This window comes from Diadema setosum, chromosome 13 (genome assembly GCF_964275005.1).
Source record: "Diadema setosum chromosome 13, eeDiaSeto1, whole genome shotgun sequence".
Lineage (NCBI taxonomy): Eukaryota > Metazoa > Echinodermata > Echinoidea > Diadematoida > Diadematidae > Diadema > Diadema setosum.
Genome location: NC_092697.1, coordinates 5,355,661 through 5,378,045, shown reverse-complemented (window position 1 = coordinate 5,378,045; position 22,385 = coordinate 5,355,661). Strand labels below are relative to the sequence as shown.

Below are 22,385 nucleotides of genomic sequence, written 5' to 3'. Positions count from 1 at the left end.
TTATTGTCCAATCAAACATTTTGTCAACACGTTGCAGATTCCATTTAGGGTCTTGCCATCAGGCTCTCTGAATTCATCATTAGCAATTCCACATTCTACTTCGTTTCCCTCTCTTCCTCTTTCCCTCTACCCCTCTCTAACTTTCTATACAGAGTTTGACGGCAGGCACCAAATGGCTTAATAGCTGTACATGTTACTTTTTGTGTCTTACTGATCATATCCTGGTGATAGTTTTAATGCAACAATAGTTTATAGTATATATACCAAAGTAGGCTTTATGATAATGATGGCTCGGTCACAGTAAGTTCATATTAAAGTATAGTTTGTTTGTTTTTCTTTTTCTTCTTCTTCTTTTTCTTCTTCTTTTTTATCACATAAATTGGCAACCTTACATCATTATTCTGGTCTTATCTTCTATCCGTTCTCCGTTTCGTTTTCACAAACACTGATTACTCGGGGCTTACAGCCAAACAAGCTAGCTTTCATGTAGGTCCCGTCATACTTCTCTTTGATCAACCCCATTTCGATTTCAATTTTGACCAGTTATCATTACATGTAATTACTGTGTTATCACCATGTATATTGTTTGTTTTCTGCACATTGTTCACAAGGTAAAAGAACTTGTCTGGTTTCTGTTGTAATGTTCATAAATGAGAAGTATGAAAATAAAAAATGAATTGAATTGAATTGAATTTCACTTTTCGTCGATGCAAATGCAGATGATGAAGTTTATCACTCGTTGCAGTGTATACCCTTTACCTATTACATGTATCATGAGAACCTTAAACAAAAGGAACAAGGAAATGTAAATGCATGTTGATTCTTATCAATCATGATAAACTGATCATCACTTAAGTAGCCAAAGGAATATGTAGATATGTTCCATACATTTCATAATAATCTTATTATTGTTATTCTTCAGATTACGCGGATATCCCCACTATCAAAAAGCAAACCTTCCAAACCAAGATTCTGTTCATAGTGACATCATGTTTGTCAGTTTGTGTGTCACTGGTAAACGTAAGCATAAAAAGTACTTATATCATTAATGGAAGACATTGCGTGGAATGCAACTTCCTTAGAATGCAATTCTCTCTAAATTCCTTAGATTGAGATGAGGGACAAATCCAAAATCAGATCGAAAATCTCAATCTAATGCAATTCTCTCTAAATTCCTTAGATTTAGATAAGGGACAAATCCAAGATTAGATTGAAAATCTCAATCTGATAGATTTAGGAATCAGTCTAACTTTTAAGTCTAATTTTGGAGTTGTCCCTAACCACAATCTCATAGATTGATTTCCAATCTAAGGAATTAAGAGAGTGAGCATAACTTGCATGTGTCCCAGCATATTCACCTTTCATTAATCATTCATTCAGTAACACAGAAACATGGCAGTTATACTCAGTCTAGGGAAAGGTGCATCCCAATGTCTATTATAGACATTTCTCTGTCTCTACTAGATGTTGTTGAAATAACCGTTACTGTAGGGCATTTGCTCCGGGTTTTTTTTTTCTGTACTTTTTTAATGTTTCGTTGTTTTTGTTGTTACCTGACACTTGTTCCTTTCTTTATTAGTGTACATGCAGTTTGTATGTATTTCTGCTATTTTTATGTTGTTCACGGATTTGCAGAAGATCAGCTTTGCTGAAGCAAATTGCCGTGATTAAATAAAATAAACTGAAACTAAACTAAACGGTAAATCATTATGTTCCTTGTTCTTTGGCAATGATTAACAGATTATGTGATTGGCAGAATCTTTGTTCGGAGGTGCTATGTGGACGTGTAATCTGAAAGGTAAAAAATGTGTAGAAAACTATACCTTGCTTCGGAACGCATTTAGACGCTCATGTATAAGATATAACAAAAAATAATATTGTTATGATGACCAAACCAAAGCTACAAATCGGTTTTAATGTGAACCAAAATATTCCCTTTTAATTTATGTCCTTTACATTTTTTTGTGACCAATTCAGATACCGGTTACATGCCTCCCCACCCCCCCCCCTCCACCTCCTACCCCATTCCATACCCATTATCAAAACTTACTATTAATATCTATATGCAAATAATGAAATATACCAGAGAAGAAAAAGAGAAAAACAAGAAGATTCAGATATAAATTATTCCATTCGGAATTAAAGATGACTTTCAAATGATATCCCTAACCATTATGTTGTTAAATACGTTCGATGAAACTTATTATATCTACGTGTATATTGATAAGGAAGGGTGCTGAAGGTTAAGTGTGGAATATACCATTTGCATAAATTATGCAGGCAATTGCAAATTGCAGTTCATCGGTTGAGTCGAATTAATTTCGATTATGTCTAACATGTTTAATCGTTCTTTTCTGCCATTCATTTACACTTTGATTACATTTGATGACCCAGAAAAAGGACGCCCTGTCATCGTACATGCAGCTCCTGCCCTAGAAATATGTCGCACAGTCATAGTGACTAGCTAAAATCAACGATTCAAAACGAAGTTAAGAAAAGCACACACAAACACACACACACATAAAATCAGAATTCAAAATGGGAGGACAACCTTTCAATGCTTTTGAGGGGTTACTCCGTATAAAGGCCGGAAAGTTTCTACGTAAATGCATAAACATAAACTATTCTTGGTACAAGCTGGTGTCTTTTGCCCACTGAAACACCCCCAAAACGCAGTCAATGCCGTATTCATTGTTCCTCAAACAATGGCGGCTGTTCCGTGAACGTGAGTGGTCAGACAAGAAATGACGTCACTAACACTTACTTCGTGTGCTACGAACTGTACAGCTGAGTACCAGAGAATCGGCAGCTCCCGGGCCGCAAGGCAAAGAGTAGATTAGCTCAGACGATCATTTTGTGGCGCGCCGTCAGTGCACGAGTCGCACGCTCACTCTCGCTACCTTTTATTGTCAGCTGAGTCGTATTCCTTTTTTTTTAATGCGTTTATGTTGTACCCCAATCGCAAAGGAATAATTGGCGGACACGTCATTTATAACACCTCTTATCCCAAGTATCCCTGAGTCTTCACAAGGAGTCTAATTTGTAGATTTTCCTGGCTCAAAATCTTGATTGAGATACAGGAGGAAGAATCAAAGGGAAACGATCTTTACTTTCATCAATTCAATTGACACTGTGTTCAGTAGGCTCTATACTGAGTTGAGAAGCAACAAGAAAATGTATGGACTTGGCGTTCTCTTCACCGCTTGCCTTTTCGGCATGGCCACAGCTCATGTTCGGCTAACCTTTCCACCTGCCCGGACCTTTGCTTTTGATTTTTTGGATAATGTGCGTACACAAGGACCCTGCGGAATGGAGTCAAGTAAGTACAAAAGACGCAAACACCTCTTGTTTAGCACAGCGGTGGTGTATTTCAATTCAAACAGCAGCAAGCATCGTCTATTATCAACATGTAACAAAAATAGCAGTACACAAGTAGCGTCGTCTGCATGGCTAAGCAGCAAAACCGAATAACAACTCATGTCGGATCATACTAGGTTTACCGAAACTACAGAGAGTAAACTGAAACACTAAAAGGCCTAAACCCCACAGAAAGAGATCTTAAGTAGTCTGGAAAAGGGTATGTAATGTAGATAACCAACAGAGGGTACTAAAGCTGCTGTATATAGTTCGTGCATGGGAATGATGTCTCGGGCAACTATATACAAATGTCCGGCTAATCTCACCCCATTTACCATTCTGAAAACCATGATAATGCCAAAGAAAAACTGGACGATACACAACAATGTATTGGTCCTGATTTGATGATGAAGATGATGATGATGCTGAACATTGTATAGTGCCATTTGTCTGCAGAGGACGTTCAAAGGTGCCCGCGGTTTTCACAACAGTTGTATAGTATCATACATTATTTACAAAGTTGACGGAAAAGATTGGTCTTTAGATCGGATCTTTATGTTAAATGTGGCACATCAGGGCGGGGAAGGTTAACATTGTAATCACCTCAGCAGCTGCTACATTAAAGTGCGTGTATTTCTGGGGCGGGGTTAGTGGACCACACGTATATAGCCAAGATTAAGAGACCAAGACCCACGTTTTGAACTTGCTCGATAGTTTGATTGTTAGGCTAGAAGTCTAGATATACTTTGATTGTTGACGTTTGCTTGAAACGTTTGTAAAACAGCAGTGCTAGAAAAAGTGCCGCTCCGATAATCATTGAAATAGTAATGTGTTAGTGTATACACAAAATCGAACGCTTAAAATTACACAGCAGAAGAGAGTGCAGCTCTGGTCATTATTGGAATACGTGTTAGTCCACATAATATTTTACGCTAAGAGTCCGAAATGCAGTGTGCGCGAAAAAAAAACAAAACAACAAAACAAACAGAGCAGACAACACTGTCACCGCCTTGCCGTTGATCATGGTGACGGCTCAGAAAAGAAGAAAAAAATCACCAAGAAAGCAATCATTCTGCTAGGTTATGATAATGTTTATTTCAAAGGTCTCGGGCAATTACCGCCTGCATGGGCAATTACCCCTTCCCCTTCACCTGACCCTAACCCCAATCCTAATCCTGAACCTAATCCCAACCCTACCTATGTACCCTAATCCTAACCCTATAACCATAATCTTTACTCTAACCATATCACTAACCAGTATCCAGCCGGGGGGGGGGGGGGGGGGTAATTGCCCTCGGGGGATAATTGCCCTGATACATATTCCAAAGCATGTTGCAAGGCGAGACTCCCTGTACATGACCTGTCTTCAGAATTATAACTAAGTTGAGAGATGCAATTTGTAGCATTCTCATGCCTTCGGTTTGTACAGTTCATTCAATCGTGGAGAGGCAAACTTAACAAAAACGTCAACGAGACAATAGTGAGCACTAGCTGTCTATTGATTTTTTACACCGTTTTGCCCCAGAATATATATAAATAAATGGAAATGAACCGAAGCATTCAAGGTTGGACAATTTCCCAGAGATCCTCTGATGACAACTGTTTATTGTGTTTCAGCGCAGGGTTCAATAATCATGTTATGCAAAAGATAATTACCAAGAGCAGTACGTAGGGTTCTCTTGATTATTATTTTTAGTCTTTTTCAGGGCGGGAAGTGATTGTAACATGTTCGTCGTCTCGTGTCTTACCGTACACCATGGGCAATGTTATATTCGTATTAGGTCCTACATTAGATATCATAGAGCACATTACTATACTATACTATTTGTGATTCTCACAGTGTCACATGGCAAAATCACAAAGGTTTTCTGAGGATGCATTCGTATATAACTGCAGTGTATCTCTTTTGTTGGTTGATTTGTTTTGCTTCGTTCTTGCATACGCAACCAACCGGCATTTAGGATGATGGATGCGTTCGTTTCCCCTAAAAAAAAAGTAGGATAAACAATGATATCTCGATGATGTATGCCTGTTACATGACAAAGAGACTTTATTCTTGCTGGTATAATCCAGAATCTGTATTATAAATCTCTTTATATACGAGTACATTATAAACATAATCATACATCTTATCATGACACAGTGTTATGTTTTTAAGTGCAATGCCTGTATATACTATTGATTAATTTCTAAACCTGCTTGAAAATCTCTCCTCCCTCACATTGTTCATCCAAACAACACAAAATCCTCCTGCTTTGTTCTAGCGTCAAATTGTTTTTTTAAGGTAGAACGGGCGAAAAAAGCAGAACATCACCCAATGACTCACATTTCACGCTCCACAATGCCACAGTTGTGTTACCAGTTGGCTCCCAGAGCGCAGGAGGTGTACGGAATATTAAATGGACCCACGCCCTCGGCACCATCCTACGCCAGTAGATACACAGACCCTCGAAGATCAATACTTATGCCACGAGCCAATTACATCTACCCATTGTGTCTATTGATTATTGGCCATTACTTTCTGCAACTGCACTGATAGTGTAACCTGTGTATTTTTCCTATACTGCAAAACGTAGAATGAGCAACGTGTAATCATGGAGCCCCATGGTGCCATAGAAAATTCGTTGCACCTACAGTAACCGTGAATGAGATAGGTGGAAGAATTACAGAGAAACAGCGAAAAGATCTGCCGGAAGATCATATAACAGTAAAAAAGAAAGGAAAGAAACTAACAGAAAGCAATGAAGACAGAAATGGAGAAGATTTAAAAAACAGGAGATGATTATGAGATAATTAATTAGTCTAGTTCTTTCGTTGTTATGAAATATGAACTGCATTTATTTTGCTAAATTCAAAATCGTTAAGTGTGAAGATAATGAGAACAAAATATTTTGACTAAATATAGATCAGTGCAGATTATCATGATGACTAATGTGCTCTGAAAGCAAAAGAAGTGCTTGCATTTAGTGTAATGCTAACAAGACACACAAGCACTAATCCTTATCTATATACACGTCTAATATTATGTATCTGCATTTTGAATAGCAAAGAATGATAATTAATGATTCTTGATCCCAAATTTATATTCGGCAGTTGATTTATGGTTGTATAGAAGCCAGCTGAAAGAAATCAAAGCAAGATATGATTTGCATCTCCACAAACACTACAAAAGAAGGTACCTCGGACCCGATGAATTCGCTTTTGACTGTATACATGGTATAGATGCTTGAATTTTCTCTATTACAATTGTCTATTAAGGACTCCGCCTTTTCGTGGAAGGCTGACGCGTTTTAACGTATGTATTGCCGAATTAAAGAACACACCAGCTATTGTCCTCTCTCTCAGAGTTAGTACAGCTGTACCAGTGATGAACAACAACGACCTGTCTGATTTGTGGCGAAAGAATTAGTAGAATCCTTCACGTAGCTCTGCGTCACACCGATATAACAATGCAGGCTTTTAGTTGCCATGACAACCCATCTAGAAATTTATGGCGGTTGTTCGGAGCAGTGTTCATCGACACGAAATGAGAAAACAGCATTTAACTCTGATACTACGTTGAACACTCAGTATAACATACTCATTCGTAGTTTGTTTTTTCTCGTAGAAGTGTATACTGCATAACAAGCCTGATCGAATTATGCTGGATACAACTGTATGACTGCTTGGATATACGTAATGGTAATCATTATACTGTAGCTATAGTGATAATGAAAATGACGATGATGATGATGATACTTCTACTACGACTACTACTACTACTGCTACTAGTACTACTACTACTACTGATAATAATGATAATGATAATAATAATAATAATAATGATAATGATATTAATAATAATAACAATGATAATAATTTATTAAGCCTCTTTAACCCAGGAGGCACAGCTTTTCCGAATTTTCCTGTCAATAGATTCCAGATACCAATTTAACACCTGGGTCAAAGAGAATATTGTGGGTACATTTTGGAGTCGAAGGACGTACAATTGTGAGTACAGGATTCGAACCCAAGAACTCTCGTTTCTACGTTGAAAGCCTTATTTACCACACCACTTGGCTCCAAAGTGAGACAAGCTCCAAAGTGAGACTAGCTCCTAAGTGAGACAAGCTTCAAAGTGAGACTCCTAAGTGAGACTAGCTCCTAAGTGAGACTAGCTCCAAAGTGAGACAAGCTCCAAAGTGAGACTAGATCCAAAGTGAGACAAGCTTCAAAGTGAGACAAGCTCCTAAGTGAGACTAGCTTCTAAGTGAGACAAGCTCCAAAGTGAGACAAGCTCCAAAGTGAGACAAGCTCCAAAGTGAGACAAGCTCCAAAGTGAGACTAGCTCCAAAGTGAGACTAGCTCCAAAGTGAGACAAGCTCCAAAGTGAGACTAGCTCCAAAGTGAGACAAGCTCCAAAGTGAGACTAGCTCCTAAGTGAGACTAGCTTCTAAGTGAGACAAGCTCCAAAGTGAGACAAGCTCCAAAGTGAGACAAGCTCCAAAGTGAGACAAGCTCCAAAGTGAGACTAGCTCCAAAGTGAGACTAGCTCCAAAGTGAGACAAGCTCCAAAGTGAGACTAGCTCCAAAGTGAGACAAGCTTCAAAGTGAGACTCCTAAGTGAGACTAGCTCCTAAGTGAGACTAGCTCCAAAGTGAGACAAGCTCCAAAGTGAGACTAGATCCAAAGTGAGACAAGCTTCAAAGTGAGACAAGCTCCTAAGTGAGACTAGCTTCTAAGTGAGACAAGCTCCAAAGTGAGACTAGCTCCAAAGTGAGACAAGCTCCAAAGTGAGACAAGCTCCAAAGTGAGACTAGCTCCAAAGTGAGACTAGCTCCAAAGTGAGACAAGCTCCAAAGTGAGACTAGCTCCAAAGTGAGACAAGCTCCAAAGAGAGACTAGCTCGTAAGTGAGACAAGCTCCAAAGTGAGACTAGCTCCAAAGTGAGACAAGCTCCAGAGTGAGACTAGCTCCTAAGTGAGACAAGCTCCAAAGTGAGACAAGCTCCAAAGTGAGACTAGCTCCTAAGTGAGACAAGCTTCAAAGTGAGACTAGCTCCTAAGTGAGACTAGCTCCAAAGTGAGACAAGCTCCAAAGTGAGACTAGATCCAAAGTGAGACAAGCTTCAAAGTGAGACAAGCTCCTAAGTGAGACTAGCTTCTAAGTGAGACAAGCTCCAAAGTGAGACAAGCTCCAAAGTGAGACAAGCTCCAAAGTGAGACAAGCTCCAAAGTGAGACTAGCTCCAAAGTGAGACTAGCTCCAAAGTGAGACAAGCTCCAAAGTGAGACTAGCTCCAAAGTGAGACAAGCTCCAAAGTGAGACTAGCTCCAAAGTGAGACAAGCTCCAGAGTGAGACTAGCTCCTAAGTGAGACAAGCTCCAAAGTGAGACAAGCTCCAAAGTGAGACTAGCTCCAAAGTGAGACTAGCTCCTAAGTGAGACTAGCTCCAAAGTGAGACAAGCTCCAAAGTGAGACTAGATCCAAAGTGAGACAAGCTTCAAAGTGAGACAAGCTCCTAAGTGAGACTAGCTTCTAAGTGAGACAAGCTCCAAAGTGAGACAAGCTCCAAAGTGAGACAAGCTCCAAAGTGAGACAAGCTCCAAAGTGAGACTAGCTCCAAAGTGAGACTAGCTCCAAAGTGAGACAAGCTCCAAAGTGAGACTAGCTCCAAAGTGAGACAAGCTCCAAAGTGAGACTAGCTCGTAAGTGAGACAAGCTCCAAAGTGAGACTAGCTCCAAAGTGAGACAAGCTCCAGAGTGAGACTAGCTCCTAAGTGAGACAAGCTCCAAAGTGAGACAAGCTCCAAAGTGAGACTAGCTCCAAAGTGAGACTAGCTCCTAAGTGAGACAAGCTCCAAAGTGAGACTAGCTCCAAAGTGAGACTAGCCCCAAAGTGAGACAAGCTCCAAAGTGAGACTAGCTCCAAAGTGAGACTAGCTCGTAAGTGAGACTAGCTCCAATGTGAGACAAGCTCCAAAGTGAGACAAGCTCCAAAGTGAGACTAGCTCCAAAGTGAGACAAGCTCCAAAGTGAGACTAGCTCCAAAGTGAGACTAGCTCGTAAGTGAGACTAGCTCCAAAGTGAGACAAGCTCCAAAGTGAGACTAGCTCGTAAGTGAGACTAGCTCCAAAGTGAGACTAGCTCCAAAGTGAGACAAGCTCCAAAGTGAGGCAAGCTCCAAAGTGAGACTAGCTCCTAAGTGAGACAAGTTCCAAAATGAGACTCCAAAGTGAGACTAGCTCGTAAGTGAGACTAGCTCCAAAGTGAGACTAGCTCCTAAGTGAGACTAGCTCCTAAGTTAGACTAGCTCCTAAGTGAGACAAGCTCCAAAGTGAGACTAGCTCCTAAATGAGACAAGCTCCAAAGTGAGACTAGCTCCTAAGTGAGACAAGACAGTGAGACCATTCCCCTTTTTCTCCTTCCATTCTTTCCATCTATTCTGTCAAGTCGTGTCATGTTTTTGTGTTCCGTTCTGTCGTAAATTATATCTGAGATAAGTGTTTGTAAATAAGTAATTCATAAGGTTTGTTTTTTTTTTCAGCGGGTCACAACATACAAGCTTGCTTTTTAGTGGACCTCTCAATTCTTTTTTTTTTCTCAACTGAAGCATAACTTTGTATTTTCTGCCAGTATGCATTCTTTTGTTTATCTGTATCATTTATCTTTTGCAAAGTCGAATGTTTATGTTTATGATGTTATTCCAGATTTATTATGTGTTATGCTTTGTTGGAAAAAGAAGAATGGAAATAATTGACTTGAATTGAATTGAATTGAATTGAATTGAATTGAATTGAATTGAATTGAAGCCTATGGAGGAAAATATGGTGCCATAATAGTCCGATTCGTTATATTTTGTTGAATCTTTTTCATTTAATTTTCAATAAGATGATATAGCAACTAAGAATACAGCATGATCAGACTCATCTGTTTTATTTAGATGACTTAATTGTTTTGTTGAGGTTTTGTTTTGCACTTGCGAGTTTGAACGCGTCAATCCCCCCCCCCCAAAAAAAAGTGTAGACCTAAAATAATGAAAATGATAAGGTGTTATTTATCCAGGGAAGCCTCTTCAGTGTTTCCACTGCTCTATCAGAGGGTCCTGTAGTTATTATAACCCTAGCGTTGCTAGGGATCCATTTATAAATCTGGGTCGAGAGGGACATGGTGAGTAAAAAAAAAAAAAAAATCTTGTCCAAGGGCGTGAGCACTGGGGAAAATCGAACTCATGTCTTCCGATTGGGTTGGAGTTGGGAGTCGTATCCACTATGCCACAGCGCCGCCCATCTGTTTTATGTATAGTGCCCGGTATAATGATATATATTCTGTATGTGATATCTATGGAGACTATAGTATATCTCCATATCTTCATGAATTAAATGTAGCTGCTATTTGAGGTATACAAATGTAATGATATCATATGACTTAACGGTACCTTGCTATCTCCTATTCCTACAGGTCCCAGTGGACCAGTGACAACTTTCGCTCCAGGGGATGTATTCAACGTTACGTGGCATCTGGCCTATTCTCATGTGGTAAGCACATTGATGTAGTTGTAACTTTAATAAACATTCTTTTCACATTGAAGAAAAAAAAACAGGAAAGAAATCTAAATCGAAACATTCGTTGGGGTGTCTACCAACAACATGACCAAGGAACATTTACTATCCTGTTCACTTTGCATTGAACTTTATTCCGCTTATATCAAATTCAACTTAATTAGCACAATGTGGACATTTTCTTCAATCCTATATGTAATCAAATGCAATTTCGTTTGGGGCATGCTATCCCAGGGTCATATTGTTTTGTGTACTTATATCAAAGCATTCATTCAGTATATTCATATCGGATTATGATTAGGAAAATGTATCTAAACAGACTGGAAACCAATAGCGAATGGAAAAAAAAATATCTAGCAGCATAACAATGTTGTGGAAGCCTTTTGTGTTATTGCAATATACTAGACTAGTATTATCTGAGGTAAGACTGTATGTTCGATGGATATTAAATGAACAAACAAACAAACAAAAGACGAATGATTGCCATCTATAGTAACGAGAAAGAGCAATCTCATCCAGTGAGTCGAATGAATAGTGATTGAATGAGGGGTCTCGACTTACCCCTGATAAGGACGGAAGCAAAATCTTAATATGGAAGTGACGGGCACGCATACGCAGACATGAAAAACCATGATGGCGATTAGGACATTATAAACGTCAGTCATGCTTCTGAATTCCTCATTTGAGTTAACCAATATTGCCTAACGGGGACGCCTGATCGACATTATCTATGTTTAATGGCGTACATGGCATACTGAGATTGTACACATTAACAGGTGATTTGAGATTTTCACTAATAATTATGTCTGATATGATTCATTTGGCAATTTGACATTTTATCATCAAAAGACAGAGCAGTGCATGTAGTTACAGCATATATGTCGCGTTCTATAAGGTGAAGATTAATCTAACTGACAGAAAAAGGGAGAAAAATAATCATAACGTTATGCATTCGTGAACATCAATATACCACCAGGGCAGCGCTCGGGTACTGCTAATTTTGAAGCGAAGTGTTGACTGATTATTTGTCAAGACGAAAGTGTCTATAAAAGGAAATGTAATGCAACGCGATAAGTGTTCGATTCCACGGAACACTCTACGTGTCTAATAGCTAACAAACTTTGTACGCCTAACCCCCGCGAAACCCTGACAATAGAGCTTGTATAAGTGTCATTATTATATGATTAGTTTTATTTAGAAACTCCGCGTAATAATATCAGAGAGGTGGAAAGAAACCTCACTGAAATAATGTAGCTCCACGGTAATATAGTCCGGTTTTTGTTTATCTTTAATTTATGCACACGCATAGACATATTTTGGCACTCCAAGTTGAATAAAGATGAGAATATGCTTGTCCTCAATTTCTATATCTTCTCCTTGCGACGCACTAACAGCCTCGAATGAGTTTAATTCCTTATTTAAATAAGCTCCAAGCAGTGACATTAGTTATAGCTCAAATTTGAGTAAACATCCCTTGAATATCTCGAACAAACCTAGGATAACTGTCTAAGTAAACATGAAAGCACGGCAATTATACAATTATTGTATAAGCCGAGCATTTAGCAAATTTCAGAGTGTTTCAGAATACATAACATATTGATTTGATCATTAGCTGCAGTTCGTTGGGATTTTGAGCAGTGTATAACAATAATGTTATTCTTTGTGATGTATGTATAAGTACAGTATTTCCTGGGCGAATTGTCAGAACACAGTCGAAATTAGCGTCAGTATTCTCAAAGTAACTTCATTATAATCATAAAACATATCCCACAAGAAAGACGAGGCTTGTTTTTTTTTTTTATTTGTTTGTTTGTGTCATTTGTTGTGTAATTTTCCATTTGAGAAGATGGTAATAGGATAGCCCATATTCAGCTGCTATAGCTGGTCTTCCATGGCCTGATGGGGTCCAGTTGGGTGTAAGGCGGGACTACTTCATGGGTTAAACACCACGCTCTTTGCGATGATGAATGAATGAAGCGGGATATTTTGCGTGCGTGAGTTGTGACTGTCTCACACACGAAACCTCCATTCGATGCCCTATATCCGCGGGACAGAGTGTTTTGCCTCTTACTAGAGAGGAAGGTATGATTAAACACAACATTGCTTTATAGTGAGACTCGGGATTCGAACCCGGGTCCTTTGGATGTGAAAGCAGACATAAGAGACAACTCACCGCCCTTGGGATTTTAAACCATGATATGGCTTAATGATTACCATAACAAATACCATTATTGTTTTCTATTGGTAGGGAGGATACCGTATCGAGATTCTTGACCGGAACGACAACGGACAAGTTGTCAACACGCTTGTTCCGGAGAATATGCCGAACGAATACGTCAACGAAAACGACACCACGTGAGTACAGAAGCAGTCATAAAAAGAGTGGGAGGGGTGCATTAAGCAGTCGACGTTTGCAGCTTATTTGATGAGAGGATACTTTGTTCTTTAATAGACCTTTTATAATATACTCCTCCACCTCCTTTCAACCTATCATTTGTCTTCCTCAGCTTTCCTATTTGTATCAGAATAACTAAACATATTCTTGCCATTTGTTGACATGAATTTGAGTGAAAAGGCAAAAAATTGTGTAGATAAACTGAAATTAGATTGACAAGGAAAAGCTGAGAAGGATGGGAAGTCATCCCAGCTTAACATGCTTACCTCTAAGTTGACGTTATAGCCATGTGGATTACAACGTAAATACCGCCTTTCATGAAATCATATCACATACTCCTGCTGGAAAGAACACAGTGTCCCACAGTGTGAGAAACACAGTGTGAAATCTCTTCACACTGTTAAAGTCGAACGTTTTATCAGTGTGAACACAATGTGAGTCATCAATTCACAGTGTGAAACAAAGTATTACTATGTGAACACTCCGTGAAAACTACACTGCAGTGTGAAATTTTCACATAGTCTACTATGTGAAAATACTGTGAACACACTGTGGGACACTGTGCTCTTATAGGGACATACACACACGGAGTCTCTCTCTCTCTCTCTCTCTGTTACCTTAATTCATATCTATTTAGCTTTATTTCTTGTTGTCTGTGTGACTGTCTTTCTCCCCTCCCCCCCTTCTCTCTCTCTCTCTCTCTCTCTCTCTCCTTGTGCTCGCACGACACAATAAAATACTTCGAAATATTGCCTACACAGGAACTATGACTTGCGATACGTTACTGTCGTGAACTTTTCAAATTTGGTCAAATTTCACGCTCTTTGACAAGAACAAAGATGATCCTGTGTCATAAATCACATTATTGTATACTCGAGCTTCCGAACTCTGCCCCTTTCTTTTTGTTTGTTTGCTTTTCGAGCGGTGTCATTCAGATTTAGCTGGCCTGACAGTTCCCTGCACAAAGGCGCCCAAAGCATCAATACCGCCATGTGACAATCTAGCATAATATTATTTCATTGTTGTGGTTATTATAGAAGGCTAGATTCTGCGATGTCATATTATGGGAAAAACGTATTTTTATTTTATTTATTTATTTTTGTTTTTAGGGACGCGGTTATAGTTCGTGTAGTGGTCACGGCCATACACCATAATAGCAACAAGTAGTACGCGAAGGACGCAATGACCCGTTAATCTCTCATCAGAGTTTGAACTACTCACCTATTTATCACAGTTGGATTTATTCAGTTGGATTCTGAATATCCGAACGCAGCCTTACAATGCTGCGAGACAATCCTAAAAATACAAGAAGGTACACTGTGCCAGTGAAGATTGTATATCTTCATGTACAAACGGTATAGGAATAAGAAAGGGAAACGATAAGTTCACCATTCGGACCATCAAGGTGCAATCCTGATTGCTTAGGAAGAAGTATATAGAGCGGGAGAGTGACGTACCGGGGGAAAATATAGACATTTTTTTGCATGCACTTATGCAAATGCACATTATAAGAATTAATGGCGTGTATACTGTAAGAATATAATGCGATTGACACAAGCTGGTTACAAACTCATGTTGAACTGTATACATGTTTTTCATATCTGAGGAAACAGGTCGTGTCTTCTGCACAGTTCTTACGACCTTTTTGCTCCCACAACATCATGCCTCCACCTCTCATACTCAGCATTTTTCCTTCGCCAGCTCGTACAGTAATCGTTTACGTGCATACACTGATCACGTTAACTAAGACAGCTGCTCTAACAGAACACGATGTGGTTACAAGTTAAGATTGAACATAATATATAAGTTGCCATGTATAAATGAATATAATCAGTTGCCATGTTGTTTGGAAAGAATAAGCTACAAAGCAACAATGTACACAAAGATGAGTAAATCACTTTGGATTATAGGAACCTAATGACCGTTTTGACATATCATAATTATTATATTTATAATGTAGCCTACCTTGCACCAGGCCCCGTCTACTTAGTAGATGGTGTATTGGTAGGTATATAGTAGAGTTTGATTCCAGTTGTTTTATTGTTAAACCTTTTATGAGAACGCCCACTTGATGTGAAAATATCTGAGTAACGAATGATTTGAAGTTTGGCAGCATAGTACGGTCAAACCTCTCTACAGCGGTCACCAAAGGCAGGGAGACGAAAAAGTGACTGTTATAGACCGGTGGCCGTTATAGACAGGATCTTGTTACATGATTTTCCCTCTGATGGAATGGTATCTAGTGGTCGTATACGGCTGGTGGCCAGGTCGCTATAGACAGGTGGTCGCTAAGACAGGTTTGATTGCATGCTGATACACTAAGACGTTTAGTCTTCTTGACATGAAACAGGACAGAGAAAAAAAAACAATACAGGGAAACTGTTTGAATGTTGAGAAAACGATGCAGATAGTTCACATGTTTTTTTTCTTTCATTCTCTTCGTCGCCCCCCCCCCCTCTCCTTTCATTCTGTCTCTCATTTTATTTTTATTTTTTTCATTTCATTTTATTTCATTTCCGACGAAAGTATGCAATATGTCATTTGCATATATAAACAAAGTAAAGTACAATGTGACTTTTGCATATCCAAATGAGATTTAAATGCACGTCATTTGTTGACGATTCTTCTTAATGTTAACCCCCTAGCGCCCAACACCAGGAGGTTATGATCCCCAGCGGGCTGGCGGAGGGGCCTTACACCCTGCGTCTCATCCGGCAGGCGGCTGAGTGGGTTACTTTCAATGCGTCCATCCCGTATCTATTCTGGAGCTGCGCCGATATCAACGTCACAGGTACGCGTCTTGAGTACAACACAAATTTTACCGAGGGGTTAATTCCCTGATACGCTTGGTGTTACTTGTGGTGATGTTGCTGTTGCAGTCGTTACAGGTTCAATTTTAACTCCTACTCTTACCTTTCTGTTACTTTTCTACTACTGCTACTACTATACCACTATGCTAGTAACTTACTATTATTACTACAACACGCATCCTTTGTTATGTTTCTAGCAAAATAAATTATACTTCTGTTCTTGCTGTTTGCTACAACAATTACTATATACTGCTATTTCTACTACATGTACTACTACTACTACTACTACTACTACTACTACTACTACTACTTCTACTTCTACTTCTACTACTACTACTATACTACTATTACCACCAGCCCTGTACTACTGCTTCTACTTCTACTATCACCACATGCTATTAATTCTTCCTTGGAATTAAGATCTTAAAGTATGATATAATTAAGTTTCAAGCTTTCATACAGCAAAATAGGCCTAAATATATCATGAGGAAATTAATGCGTCAGTTGTGTATGCTCCTTGTGGTTCATTTACCACTGTCAGAGCGCATTTGGCTGACGAGACTCTTTTATGCTTATGTACTCATCTGTAGCTGGAGCCACCTGCAATGGTGGTACCTGCTCGAACCGCGGAGCGTGCAACCAGGACGGGATGTGTGACTGCGACGAACTGGCGGACGGTGAATTCTGCCAGTACCTGGGTAAGTTTGTAGGCGAAGTCTTTATATAGCCCACGTTCAAGTTAGATTTTTAGCATAAGGAGTGGAAAATCAAACAGTCAGGATGACAGAGATTTCGTTATTATATACCCGACCTATGGAAGTTTCAAGATTCACGTATTTTCATAACGGAGTGAAAATCGTCTCAACCAAATATATGCAAATTAGATGAGAAGATTATTACCTCATATGACTCTTCTATCATGTGTTTGTAAACGAAAAATCACCAGTTTTGTTTTGTTCGTTTGTTTGTTTGCTTCTTGTTGTTCTTGTTCTTGTTGTTGTTGTTGTTGTTGTTGTGTGTGTGTGTGTGTGTGTGTGTGTGTGTTTTGGGGGAATTGTGAACTTACGTATCATAGCTACAACCCCTTCCCCCTTTAAAGTCGTCAATGTTTTGGTTATTAGAATAAAAAAAAAACAGCAATGACGATTCAATGCGAAGGATGCAAGATCCTTCGGGCTTTTTTTCTCATGTAATGTATGTCAATAATTACAAACACACAAACACAAACAAATAAACACACTCGTATGTACATGATCAATCTATCTAGTATAGTGAAGTGGGTAATTCATTGTTTGTATCAATAATAAATAACGTAATCTTTAATTTTTAGCACAATGACGCAACAATGAAGTGATAGAGGGCTTTTATATTAATTTGCAAGATTATCATTCTAAAGATGAAAGTGAGCTGGCTTCATAAAGAGGTAGCAGGCATAAAGACAGCTTTTTATGTTTCCATCAGATGTACAGAAACTGAATATTATTTGGAATGATTATTATATAGAAACCAACGATGAAAAGGTCGTGTGCATGCAGGGAGGTTTAATACACGGCGGTGAAGGGAGAAAATGGGTAGGTGAACGAACACAGGTGAAGTAGAAGGAAGAGCGAAGTAAATCAAGCCATTTTATGATCGGTATAGCAAAAATATTATTAGCAGGGACTAAAGAGTGACGTGTCTGACTTGACAATAAAATCACATCTTGACAGTGATGACGCTAAGACGAGGAACAAGTGCTTTTAAAATGGCTATTACCCGCAGTATAACAAGAATATAAAAAAAAGTAACTTGTATCCTCCGACGATAAGTTCGTACTTTACAATGCAAACAGGGATAAGGGGAAATATACAATTACATGTACAGAGTATCCTGCAGCGTCAGTGATGTTAATTGCGGAGTATGTTATGTAATGTTGTCATGACAACTGCATGGAATTATTGGCAAAAAGTCATTAGCGCTCGACTCTTCCGTTTCCTAGTCCGCCATCCTCACGCTGATGAGGGATCAATAGTATGGTTTCAAGGTTTTTATCAAATCTCTCTCCCTATCATCCTCTCCCTCCCTCTCTCTTTCTTCTCTTCTCTCTCCCCCACCATCTCTCTCTCTCTCCTAATCTTTCTCCTCCTCTATCCTGTACTGTATAGAATCCATACAAGAATGTTACATGGCATAGAAACCCTTGAGTCAAGCAATATTGATGAGCTTCATCAGTTATTCTGTTCATGGCGAGGAGTCCATTGCTTCATAAACAAAAGTTGCGTGTGTGCGCTTGTGGGAGGCGTATGACGACCCCCCCCCCCCCAAAAAAAAAAAGAAGATATATGTATATACCCACATATAGATATATAGATATAGATATAGATATAGATATAGATATAGATATAGATATAGATATAGATATAGATATAGATATAGACAGACTGATAGATATAGATATAGATATAGATATAGATACAATGTACATGCGTTTGGCAAATTGGATATGGATGAGAGTGTTTGTTACGAAGTGGAAGAAGAATGAAATGGAAGTTCACTTGAATTTTGGTAGCATAGATAAGGATTATGAGCTTTTTTTAGTTTGCAGATGATGCGACTATAATAATATTATGACAAGCTACAATGTGATGGGTGACGTTATAGTCTGCGTTAAGAGAGCATCTCGCGAGAATTGAAAATGAGATCCCGAGAGAATGTGATCATACTAGCAGTCTCGCAGACACAAAACATCACTTGATGAACATTAAACAATGTGCAAAGTTGCGGCGGATGACGTTCACAAATATCTAATGTCATCACTTCGATGTATTTCATGGACATGCACATTACGCTATACACAATTCCATCAAATTGTGTCCATGTGTATGCCCTTGTTTACGTTTAAAATAGCTCAGCATTTACTTGAGCCAGTTGGGGAAAAAAAGGAAAGAGAGAGAGAGGAAGAGAAGTCAGATAGGTATAGAGATGTTGATTAGTAAAATAGGAATCAGAGTAAGGACGGAGAGTGACCACGCTCTCAAATTTAATCAATGCGTGGTTGGTTGAATAGCACGACTCCCGCTCACTTGTATTTTGTTGTTTTTGAATATGAATGTGTATCTAGGTCACGGTACGTCGGGACTAGTTCACTGCGGTTTCATTATGTGGATGGCACAATGTCAACAATCGATGCATTCAATATAGAGTGAAGTGACAACGGTTTTGACCTTGCATAAGCATCTTTTGTCCATCATGTCCCCGACCTTAACAGACCAAAACGAAACAAAGCAATGCAAATATTGTTCACTCTGCATGTTATGTTGCGGCGTCCCCCTATTATATGTGATTAACCATAATGGCGCCTACGAAATATACGAACATGCATCTTTCTTACCTATGAATAGATAAATGTTGAAATAGTTTTGGAAATTGTAAATGTATTTAAATCGGAAACGTAAATCGAATATCATCTAACTCACCCAGAAATTCTATATTTCACTAAATTTCTGCATTCTTTACACTTGTCATGAATTACGGTAGGAAAAGAAACTCCACCGTCGAGGGATCGTCTGTCCTGTGCAGACCACTCCCATCATTCTCCACATTACTCTGTATCGATTTCACCTTGTTTGTGTCGTTATTGTGATGTCGAGATTTTTCCCCAAGCATTGTTCTGAACCATTTGAATGTTACGCGTAGACCCCACTTACGGATATGAGTGACTAGAACAAATTGAGAGTTGAACACGATGATTAATACGACACAAGTGAACCAGTGTGTTCACATAGTGTTCGAATTTGGTCCTGATTTCTAACTCTCAATATTCAAATATCCTTTTAATTACCTCAGAAAATAAAATGTCGTCATTTGATATATTCAGTTCGTTTGCTTTTTTGAAATACAGTTTCTCGTTCGGTCGCTGACATCACTAAAAAAAAAAAACCCTGCTATTCCTTTCAAGTTTATTATCATTGTTTTTGTTTTCTTGCATTATCGGATTATCTTTTATGTATCATGCACTCAGACCAAAAAGTATGAATAATAATTCTTCGGCATCGCTGAAACTCTTGACTGGTATATTCGATTTTAACAATTTTCCCCCAATCTTCAATGGTTTCTTTTTTCCCCGAGGAACGATCAAAAAGTTTACACTTAAAGGCAGATAATGATAATAATGATGATAATAATAATAATTATAATAATAATAATAATAATAATAATAATAATAATGATAATAATAATAATAACAATAATAATAGTAATACTAATACTACTACTACTAATAATAATAATGATAATAATAATTATAATAAAATAAGATAAGATAAAATACATTAAAATGAAATAAAAATTAGCGAGTACGTTTTCGAAAACAGTGAGTGTAATGAATGACTTATTATTATTGGGATATAATTCTATACCTTTGTTCTATTCTGCTTTCAGATGAATGTATGGATGAGAGCGATTGTGGTAACCATGGCATGTGCGTCGATCTGGACACCAAGACGTACCCACGTAGACAGTGCTTCTGTGAAGACGGCTACTTCGGAAAAGACTGCATGCAAGGTAAAGGGTGGTTCCAAGCTATTTCTTCATGCCCTGCAGTCTTTTGACCTTAAAAGAGAAAGAGTTTCTCGCCCACATAGCTCGGCGCATGCAGACGGATCAGTGAAACGCCCAATAAAAGTAAAATTAAAAATCATCAATCATTCGAACGGAAGGAATGAGTGTTTTTTCTAAGCTTTCCCTCCAGTACCTCAACACTGACGCCGAAAGTAATGGTAAGAATTGTATATTTAGAGAGGAAAATAACGATAAGCGCCATAATTACATACTTAATCACGTTGGTATTTGGTTGTTAGCACTACAAAACACCCCCCCCCCCCCATCTCTTCCGTTGTAGCTTTGTGGTTAAACTCACGGCCTCGATGTCCTTGGTATACATTTTGTCCCGATATAGGCTAATCTTTCGGAGGGGACACTTTTATACAAGCATTGCAGTGCTTTCTTTATGTTTAAACATCGCATAAACAAACAAGCAAACAATGATAGAATATTCATTAACACCTCCGACATCTTGATGTCATCAGCCATCAAATGTGGTTTCGCTTGCTTCCCACGCTGTGCGTTCTGATAAACAGAAAACCCGACTGGATTCTCGGACCCGGAGAACTACGACCTCTCCAAGCATTTTCATCGCACCATCAACGACAGGTTCAAGCTCTACTACATGGTTCTCGAGGTACAATGATAAGGATGGTGATTAAATTAAATTAGATTCAGATCTGTTTGTTTGTTTTTGATAAAAATATATATTGCACTCTCTTTTGTAATAGATGATAGGTAAACAAAACAATGCGAAATGAACAGAGTATATTGTACAAGACTGCCCCAGTAGCAAATCCTTATAGTACATGGAGTGATACATTGTAATGAATATTGAAGTGATCAAAGTGAATCAAATGATAGTAATGATGATAACGAAAGTAAAGATAACATGAGATTCGACCAAAGGCACATTCCTTTCTCATGTTTGTCCATCTTCTCCAAAAGCAAAATCGCAATTAAATGTTTTTCTTCATCGACCATCTTGTTCTGCTTAATTTTGGTTGCTTTCTTTCTTCCTACTTTTCTTTCTTTCTTTCTTTTTTATTCATCTCTTTCCTCCTTTTTTCCTAACTTTCTTTCACTAATGCAGGAAGAAGAGGAGATCGAAATAGCTCTGGAAGTCCAGGGGACCACGTGGGTTGGATTCGGATGGCGCCCTCTAGGTGAGAAATGAACCAATGTATAATACCATTATATTTTACAGTGTACTGGTCTCAGTTGTAAACGAGATGGACCAGGGAGGTCTTTTCTCACCTCCCTGGATGGACCAAGAAGTCCTTTACCTTGTCGTACCAAATATAATACTCGTGTAGATAAGGGAAAATTCATTAAAAATGGGCAATGCCAGACTGGATATGAGTCTTAGATGTGGTGGTTTATTTCGATGAATCTCTCTACAAATTACACCTTATTTACTGGCTGGACGTACAAGCTTTGAAAATTCTTTTGAATTTGGGGGGAGGGTGGACTGTTTATTTTGTTTCGGCGTAGATTCAAGAAAACATGCCATTTGTGTTTGTGCGGTAGAAACCTTATTCTCCCGTGAAGGACCTCTGAGCAAAGGTAAAGATGATCATTCTTTCCCCCTCCACAGTTTTAGAACGTTTGCAAAGTTTACTTAGATACAAATTAATGTCATTGGATCTTTGTCACACCTTATCATTTATCTACTTATTTACGGATAAATTAGTTGAATAAC

At 38.6% G+C, this 22,385-nt stretch overlaps 1 protein-coding gene across 1 annotated transcript in view; it reads left to right on the top strand.

Moving 5' to 3' along the window:
• Positions 1-3,174: 3,174 nt before the first annotated feature.
• Positions 3,175-22,385, top strand: part of LOC140237116 (uncharacterized) — a 29,094-nt gene continuing 9,883 nt past the window's right edge. The window contains exons 1-8 of the mRNA XM_072317058.1: positions 3,175-3,319; positions 10,797-10,873; positions 13,146-13,252; positions 15,938-16,083; positions 16,693-16,800; positions 20,522-20,644; positions 21,220-21,320; positions 21,777-21,849. Of these exons, the coding sequence (XP_072173159.1) occupies positions 3,175-3,319; positions 10,797-10,873; positions 13,146-13,252; positions 15,938-16,083; positions 16,693-16,800; positions 20,522-20,644; positions 21,220-21,320; positions 21,777-21,849 (880 nt within the window). The remainder of the gene's footprint in view (positions 3,320-10,796; positions 10,874-13,145; positions 13,253-15,937; positions 16,084-16,692; positions 16,801-20,521; positions 20,645-21,219; positions 21,321-21,776; positions 21,850-22,385) is intronic.